The following is a 9,688-nucleotide window of genomic DNA, read 5'->3' as shown; positions in this document are numbered from 1 at the left end:
ATGTCTTGTGTCTTGTTGGAACAAGTGTGAAACCAACCAAACACAGAGGGCGGGTAAGCAACAGATGATCCGTGCGCTACTCTTCTCGCATCTTCGGTCAAATGTATCAAATAGATCTGCCAAGATGGCTACCACCGGACTTTCCTTGCTATGGCGGTAGGCAAGGAAAGCGTCGATTGCTGCTAGGTCTATCAAACCATCCACGTTTGGAAAGAGGACGACCCCAAAAATTAGCAAAGCTAACACATCCATAAACGGGACCCAGTCTCCTTGATTGGCCATACCCCTCGCCTTGTCTTCTAGGTACTTCTGTGGTAGGCCTGCTATGCCGTTCCGAGTCTGTTTTATGCGGTCCAAACCTCTTGCTGAATCCTTGACCACAGTTGCAATTCTGCTAAAAGAGGGGAGACACCCGGAGGAAAGATATGGTTTTCTTCCCCCGAGAGGACATCCTAGAATTTCCTCAAATTCTTCAATGGTTGGTACTAATTGGAAGTCCCCGAATGTGAAGCATCTCAAAGGCTGGTCGTAGTATTGGGTAAGTGATACAATGGCTTCTATGGACACCTCTGCTATGGTTAACTCTAAGATCTTCCCGTAAGTCTTGCGGAAGGCTTGCATTTGGAGGGGTTCCATCAACCGCCCTAATTCCTTGATGCTGGTGGTATCTGGGCTTTTGACCTTGACTTGGTAGAACCTCTTGCCGGTTTGATTTGTTCCCATGCTTACTAAAGTGAGACAAAAGCTGGTGCAAATCAAAACTCCGATATCTCATGGGTGGGATGGATGAATGCATGAAGAAATGCATATGACACAGATGCAATCTAGGAATGCGGGGGTCCGGGGAATTTGTCCCCTTCTTAGATACGACGTCTAGGGGTAGCGAAATGCCCCAACGCACGTTTTTAAGAAGGTGACACGGACCCTCCGTTGGTTTGTTTACAGTAGGGATCAAGACAGAACCCATATGCAATGCCTATGCAAAAAACACAATGCGGGAATGTGCACAGTATGACAATATTTACCGAACATAAGCAAAAGGGTATATGATACTCATGCATGGCAGTGTGAAAAATGGCACGCAGCGTGTTTGCTTCGTGCCCCTATTTAAGGGACCTATAAGGGAGAGAACTAACTAGGCTTTTAGCAATAATCCCCAAGGTAGTTATATCTCTCTTGATGGTTTCTAGAGGTATCATCCCCTTTGAAGAACATATTGTAGCAGTAGGGACTACTAGCAACAATAGGTTTTCAAAGAGGAAAGCTCTAGATGAGGGTTCACTGTAATCAAGCAAGTCGGAGACCTAGCATGATCACAGATTCACCTCCACTCCTTGTGCTCCCATGAACCCGGGTATAGGGCCCTTTTTCACTCACAGTGTGTGCAAATAGTGTCGGTGTTTGTGTGCATCAAATGAATAAATATTTACTTCATGCATACATTTAAAACGCACTAAAAGCAACAAAGAGTTTATATACACAAGAACATAATGAAAGGAAACCAACAAAGGGGTAAGTCATGGTAAAACATTGCACAAAATTAAATGGCCTAACTCTCTAAAAATTGTCCCCAGTGGAGTCGCCAACTGTCGCAACCTACCCTTCGGCGGGAGGGCGACGCGTGACTCGCGGGATGCGTGTTCCACGAAAGGAATACGCGCGGAGTCGCCACCAACGTTTATTTGAGGAAAACGTCGGAAAAACCGGAAAAGACGCGATCTACGAACTTTTAAGTGAAAGGTTCGGGAGTTGTATTTACGCACGGGGAAGGTATTAGCACCCCACACGCCCGTCTCAAGGGACGGCAGCCTTTAATCGAATGTGCAAACATGACTTTGATTTTTTATGTTCCCTTCTATGTTCTTATATCCTTTATACCCTTTTTATATTTTTCTTTTTTGTGGTCGACAAGGGTGTTTCCCTTTGCTCCTACGTATTCCTCAATTTGCGATGAGGAAATCAGACCTACGTAGTTCTTTCGGAACAAAGTGTTTGGTTAAGTTTGTTTTTGTCTTTTTTTGCAAAATATGTTTTTATTTGAACAAAAGGTCATTTAAGGTGTTGGACCATTAAACGATCTTTTGATTTTGAAAGATGAGAAACGTTAAGGCGTTGGACCATTAACGATCTCTTGTTTTTGAAAGGAGAGAAACGTTAAGGCATTGGACCATTAACGATCTCTTATTTTGAAAGGAGAGAAACGTTAAGGCATCGGACCATTAACGATCTCTTGGGGTGGTCGACAAAAGCGGGACTTTTGCTCCTACGTATCCTCAATGAGGAACTCAGACCTACGTAGTTCTTGTTTATCAAGTGATTCTCTTTTTGCTTAAGAGGTGATCATCTTAAGGCATTGGACCTTAAAAATGACCCATTTTACTTAGTGAGAAATTGAAATGACAAACTTCAAAAGCCTATTTTTATGGACGAGCTTGACTAGGCGAATTGATTTTAGCCCTTAGTTTCACTTTAGTTATTAATCAATTCGATTAAGAATGAGAAATCCCAAAGAGAAAACGTCCGATTGATTTTCCGCTTTATTTTACTAAAAGATGTCTTTTTGATTATTATATTATTTTTTACCTCTTTTTGATTTCCAACGTGGTTACGGCACGACCGAACGGTCGGAATTGATTTTAACCAAAGTTAATGGATAATACAATTCAAACGTTCGGTGGAAATTTATTTTATTTTTAAGTTAAGCGAGAAACGACTTAAGTAAAATGGCTTAAGCACGTCAACAGGGGGTATAAAAAGTAAACAAAACGAGAATAAAAATGCACTAAACACAATGTGGACCTCTATGGGTGCATAGAATGAATCGAAAAGCTTGGTTCGAGGTACTTACCCGTTGAAGATCGAAGAACGATGAAGAACGAATGAAGAACGTCGAAGAACGGTTGAAACCTTTGCGAGATTCCTCACGGAAAACGTTACGGAAACGTTTCGGAAGCGCCTCGGCTTAGATTTTCTTCACGGAAACAATTTTTCCAAGCAAATTCGAAAGAGAGAGAAGTGCCTAAGGGGCTGGACCATTTCCTTCTTGCTTTCCTCCCCTATTTATAGCAAAATAGGGGAGGTGGTTGCCGCCCAGCTCGCCCAGGCGAGCTCAGCTCGCCCAGGCGAGCAGGGTTGCTTCCTCCAGAAGCAACCGCCTTCTGGAGGAATCTTCTGGAGGGCCCAAATGGGCCTGGGTGCTATTTGCACCCCGATTTTTACTAAGTACACCCCCTCTGCTGTTTTTTTGGTGATTCTTTTTTCGTAAAGTTACGGAAACTTACGAATTTCGTAACGATACTTGTTTTCTTTCCGTAATGTTACGGAACCTTGCGGATTACATAATCATCCCCTTTTTGACTTACGGAATGTTACGGAACCTCACTTAATTATGCAACGATGCTTCCTTTTGATTTCCGGTGTGTCACGGAAACTTACGGATTGTGCATCAACATTTTTTTGGTTTTTCGGCATGTCCTGGAATTTCATAAATTACCTAATGATGGGTGCCAAGCACCTCACAAGGACCAAAGAATGGTCGCATGTCATCAAGCAAAGGTCCCCGGACGAAATTAGGGTATGACACATCCCCTTCGAAAAAACATATTGCGACAGTAGGGACTACCAGCAACAATATGTTATCAAAGAGAAAAACTCTAGATGAGGGTTCACTATTATCAAGCAAGTCGGAGACCCAACATGACCACAGATTCACCTCCCCTCCTTATGTTCCCATGGACCCGGGTATAGGGCCCCTTTTCAACTCACCGTGTGTACAAATAGTGTTGGTGTTTGTGTGCATCAAATGAATAAATATCTATCCCATGCATGCATTAAAACACGCTTGCAACATCGAAGAATTTTATACAAGAACATAAAGGAAAAGGGAAACCGATGAAAGGGAAAACACAACTTTTGCACAAAAGATTAATAGGCCTAACTCTCTAAAAACAGTCTCCAGTGGAATCGCCAACTGTCACAACTTGCCCTTCGGCGGGAGGGTGACACGAGGCTCACGGGTGCATCTTCCAAGGGAGAAAGGCGCACGGAGTCGCCACCAACGTTTATTCGAGGAAAACATCGGAAAAACCAGAACATGTGGTCTACGAACTTTAATCGTGAAAGGTTTGAGAGTTGTTTTTACGCACATGAAAGATATTAGCACCCCACGCGTCCATCATAAGGGTCGTTAGCCTTTAATCAAGTGTGCAAATATGACTTCAAAATTATGTATTCTTCCCTTTTTTATGTTTTTCTTTAGCTTTTTATGATCCTTTTTTGTAATTTTTATCTTTTTGTGGTCGACAAGGGTGTTTCCCTCGCTCCTACATATCCTCAATTGCGATGAGTAAATCAAACCTACGTAGTTCTTTCAGAACTAAACGTTGGTTAAGTTATTTTTATCTTTTTCGCAAGATATATTTTAACAGTGATTAAACGAGATTGCAATACAAATGATCGGTTGAAATTCATTTTATCATTTATTAGGTGAAATAATGACTTAAATAAACAGTAAAAAACTCGCTAAAAGCGGAAGAAAAGAAAATCAAAAGTGAACGAGATGAAGATGAAAGCAAACAAAACAAGAAATGATTTGAAAGTCTCAGATTCGAATATAATTATAGTGCTTTTTAGCATTTAAAATGAGAGGAATTTTTTATTCTTTATTAAGACATGAAGCGTCATATAAAAAAGAATATATTTATTGGTGTAAAAAATAATATATTTCAAAATAACATATAATAAAAATAAAAATGTTAATAAAGAAGAATATATTAATCTAAAACGATTATATTAGTATGCACTTAATTAAAAAATGGTCGTCTTACATGTAAATTTATTCCGATGTGACACCACACGTAGCTTGCCGACGTCTTCGATTAACGGCCACATAAGTAGTTAATGAATCTCGATTAACGGTAGAATAACAATGTCAGTGTTTTATTCTTGCAGTATTTATATACATTTTTTTAAAACCAAACCAACATAAAATTGCACATACATGAAAAAGAGTACAATTTTGGGAGACACTGTCATATATAGCATGCTAAAAATTCAACAATGTATTATAGAGCAAAAAAATAATATGATAATAAAAATTGTTTATACATTTTGAGGTGACAAATGAATTTGAATGTCCTGTCAAGAAGGTGGCAGAAAGAGGCATCATGCCCAAAGCAGTGTGATGACAAAAAATACAATGAGGGCCAATCCAAGACAGAGTCCCACTATTGCCATGAAAGCCTGCACATGGTCAAATTAAATAACTCAGAACAATGAGAATGATAAAAACAATAAAGAAAAAAAAAAAGGTATTCAATTCAAACTTACCTTCCCTTGTGTTTGAAACTTAAATTTATGAGTAAACCAGGACAATCCTCTGTCAACAAAAGGTGCCAGTGCCAATGCTCTGCATAAGAAGTAACTCCATTGTTGATGAAATTATAAATTACAAAAGGGCTTTGCCTAATTTACATGTGCAGACAGATGTAAACAACAAACATATGTTCATAACAATGACAATATGCAATCTAGGATTCCACATATCCCTAAGATGCATAGAAATTTTAAAAGTTGTCATCATTTTTCAAACAAAGTTCGCAAGCCAAATGCCAATTGCCATCCTTACAGCTAAACCTTTATCACAAAGTTACAATCAAGAGATGGAATGATATAGGAACATTGTTTCTAACTACATATAAAAAAAATTTAGGCTTAGTTGGGGCACAAGACAAGAACACATCTACATGCATTACACAACTAAAAAGGTGAAAAGGTTGAGGTTGCTCACCCTCCAGCTCTTACAAGTTTAGTGACTTGACTACCAGCCCACACCATGGCCATCACTTTGAGAAATCTATACATCACTGTGAAGTTGTTAAATGTCAAATCAACAATCCATAATGAACAATACATGGGAGAAATAACAGTAATATGTTTTTACCTTTTTACAGCTGCACCATAGCCCATCTTTGCAGGTGCTGGAGCAATGTAAAACCTGACAAACATAAAATGTGTTCTTAGTTGCAGTGACCTCGAAATAATTTAGAAGGATCCAGAGATTGTGAATAAGGTATCCTAAGAAATAGTACGCAAGAGGTAGATTAACTCCAAGTAGGAAGAAGTGAGGAACTCTAATACAAACTTAAAATTTCTTATACAAACTGGATCTCTAAGACAAAGAAAAGCAAAACCGCAAGCTAACTAAGGCACAAATGTTGACATACCACACAAAAAGGAACGTTGTGAGATAGTATGCAGTGTTCAAAAGTCCATAGGATAGGATTCCAGAAATTCCATATCTCCTCAGTTTCTTCAGGATCCTGCCATATTAAATAAATATGTGCTACAATTATTTCAATGCAAAGAATTTACCCACAATGGGAGCAAGATATATATGATTTACATCATATTTTGAACATGTAACACAAAAGACATGAGGGAGGAGGCAGACAGAGAGAGAGAGAGAGAGTGTGGGAACCTTGGTGAATGTTAACAATGAAATTCTACACTTGCAAGTACTAAAGAGCAAATCAACTATACTATTTTTTATCCATGAAGGCATAGTGACGAAGTCCTGTCAGTTTACTGTTTGGTTTCTTGATTTGAGAATATTACGGAAAAAAAGGATATCAAATGGTTACTCCTTTCCTCCACTTCTATCACTTCCAGGTAAGAAGTAAGATAATGTAAAAGATAACTAGTTCCATGCTTTGAACTAATCTGGACAAATATTTAGTTTTTGGATAGTTGAGAGTCAATAACATTTCGTGAGCTTCCTCAATCATAAGAGGCAACAGGCAAATCAGAAAAAAAATGCATGCATGAAGATGCTATCATCATCAGATAAAACAACTTTTCCAGTCTCTAGCAATTAATTAAAAGATATTGCAGGGCAGCATGTACATACTCATTGCTTGACAGAGACTTTCCTTTCTTATTCTCTTCACTGTCAGATGAACCTGAAAACATCTTGTCATTGTCAATTATGAATGATACTTAAAAATTCAATGTAAGATCTAAACAACAGCAAGGGTCAAAATTCGCATTCATAAATCAATATAACGATCTACCTTACTACTTTTTCCTTACAAGCTTAGTTTAACTCTTCTATTTCTATGCACATTCAACAAGATTGCCAATGGAAAATTGATCCACATGAGATGGCATTTTGTTCAAATAAATCTAATCTTAGAATATTCAAACTTTTATCAAGAAAACAAATTAATGTTGAGACTTTGTCACTAAAACATTAGAGAAGAAATTGTTTTAAACTTAGTTTGTAGGAGAATTGGTTACTACATGATAAGAGAATAGGTATATATATCTAGGGGCATTTGTCGGTGGAAAAAAGTAAAGTGCCAGCAGAAATCAACAGCATAGCCACTGCTAAACGCATGTCGCAACTTCTACATATTGATTAAAAGTGAATGGCCAAAAATCTGACCCCCAATTATGTGAGCACCCTGTAATGTCCTCCATTTAAAACAGTAATTAGAAACTCGGAATAATTTAAACAGACAAATCCTAGTTACTGCATAATTTTGGAAATAGGAAAAAAAAATACCTTCATGGCTGTATGCATCTGATAGCTCTGGTGTCTGACCTTAGACCAATGACAGATAAGACAACAGTCCAATTAGTATACATATAAGCACACAAAGAGAAAGTAAAACATAGACAGTATTAATTGTAGATCTGGAAGAAAGTGTGAAGAAAAGGTGCAAAAAGACGATCCCATGAAATATCACATGTATTTGGTTGGAATAAAGTGTCAATCCACTGTATGCTAGAATTACTATACAAGGCTGGTAGACCTTACAAGAGGGTGACAAATGACAATGATACTATGATAGGGACCAGACAAAAAGGGCCCAGGCCCAAATTGAGGGAATGTGCAAGTTGGTTGCATAGGGGACAGTGTGTGTGGCATGTCAAGTGATAAGGAGAGAAGGGGTATTATGAGAAAAAGAACAGTAGTAGTTTGTTGTCAAGCAGTTTGTGCTTAGCAGAGAATGCATAGTGCATTACTCTGAAACTCTAGGCTGGTCAGTGTTTACATCTGCCAGAATATTGGCTTTGTTATACTTTATTTTAGTCAATACAATTTACTTTATTTTCCAATATAAATCTCAGGATCCTAATGGATCGCCAAAGTTGATATTCTGTAACAAAAAAAGAGGTACTTACCTCCTTAAAGATTAAAAATGTATTTTCTTTTTGTTATTTGCATTGAGATATATTTTCATCTAATTATTATCCAAAACCATATAATATCAATTAAATTCCAAGTTCGAACTGCAATTTTTTGGGTAGTATAATAGTAATTGAAACACAAATAGTTGCAAAAAAAGATCACCGTTTGTTAAACATATATCAGTCATATTTCATTTTTCAATTTGTGCCTGGGTACACACACTTTGGGTATAAATCTAATATAGTTCAGAGTACAGAGCTGGCCCTCTTTGTGCTGTGTTTCTGCAACCTCAAACTGCCTAACTCAAAGCTTACTTACATGTTACAACTTCACAACCTATTGGTGTACCAGTCATAATTGGACCCCAAATTACACTTAACCCACATTTAATAGAGGTTTTAAATTATAACAATAGTTGCATTGCAATTGCCAAAATCACATACAATTGCAGAAAAATGTGTCTGAAGCAGCTGCAATTGCAATCGCAATATGGTTGCAGAGGCCTCCAAAACAAACCATGATTAATGGTTCACAACCACAATTGGAAACCTTGTCCAAAGCCATGGTGCAGACAGATAATTCACATTTCAAAGCCTAGCTTCTTTAATACATTTTTTGACAAGGCCATTAAAGATCAGGTAGCTTACACTTCACAACATGGGTTCCAATTGGTTGGCATTGGCAATAAAGATGATACATTTTTTTTATTTTGCTCAGCAATAAAGATGATACATGGAAACAAATTACACAATAAAATCAATTCAACACAAAGAAATAATAACAATAAGATAGAATGCTTACACTGTCATTGCTGAAACTTGAACAAAGCCTTCTTCCATGGAAGGTGAGGCACAAACGGCTATTGTTCTTCAGTTCAGGGAAGTGCCATGGCATGAAAAGGGTACCAGCCCTTTTCTCGGAGAAGCGAGGGAAGCCCTCTAACGCAAACTTGAGACATACCCAGACAGCAGAAAACGAAAAAGGTCATAAATTTGGATTCAAATGGCAAAAAAGGGTGTGAAATGTGACTGAAAATTCGAAGTGGCAGTACCTGGTGGGTGTGGGAATGAGAAAAGAGTGTGAAATTGAAGTGTGGTGCAAGTTTATCAGAAAGAAACATCGATGGATACGGCTTTGATGATAACACCAATAGTGGAAGAAGGAATTGGATTTAGAGAAGGGAAAGTATTCACTGCCTTGATTTTACATTTGTTTTATTTATAACTATATATAAAAAGATATGGTGTTTTGGTGTACACCTTTATGTTTATTTTATTCCTATATATATTATTATTTTATTATTATAATTATCTTTATAAACCATCCACTAATTTCTATTATCTTTTTTTAAGTTAAAAAAACATAAAAAAAGCAGTTAGATACGGAATGTCTATTTTTCCCTAATATTATTTTAACTAGAATGTATGACACCTTTGATGACGAGTAAACATTATTTATAATTATATTTATAAGAAAATGTAAATTTATAAATAT

General features: G+C 37.5%; 1 protein-coding gene across 1 annotated transcript; it reads right to left on the bottom strand.

Moving 5' to 3' along the window:
• Nucleotides 1-5,005: 5,005 nt before the first annotated feature.
• On the bottom strand, nt 5,006-9,449 carry LOC100814328 (uncharacterized). The gene is made up of 9 exons (XM_003522823.5): nt 9,246-9,449; nt 8,996-9,142; nt 7,565-7,598; nt 6,908-6,959; nt 6,225-6,320; nt 5,942-5,995; nt 5,789-5,854; nt 5,329-5,407; nt 5,006-5,241 (listed from the first exon to the last, which is right to left on the bottom strand). The coding sequence occupies exons 1-9, from the start codon at nt 9,312-9,314 to the stop codon at nt 5,164-5,166; spliced, it is 675 nt and encodes a 224-aa protein (XP_003522871.1). The 5' UTR covers nt 9,315-9,449; the 3' UTR covers nt 5,006-5,163.
• Between the last annotated feature and the right edge of the window lie 239 nt (nt 9,450-9,688).

This window comes from Glycine max, chromosome 4, assembly GCF_000004515.6.
Source record: "Glycine max cultivar Williams 82 chromosome 4, Glycine_max_v4.0, whole genome shotgun sequence".
Classification (NCBI taxonomy): Eukaryota; Viridiplantae; Streptophyta; class Magnoliopsida; order Fabales; family Fabaceae; genus Glycine; species Glycine max.
The sequence above is the reverse complement of the archived record's forward strand: the minus strand, read 5'-3'. Positions and strand labels throughout refer to the sequence as shown.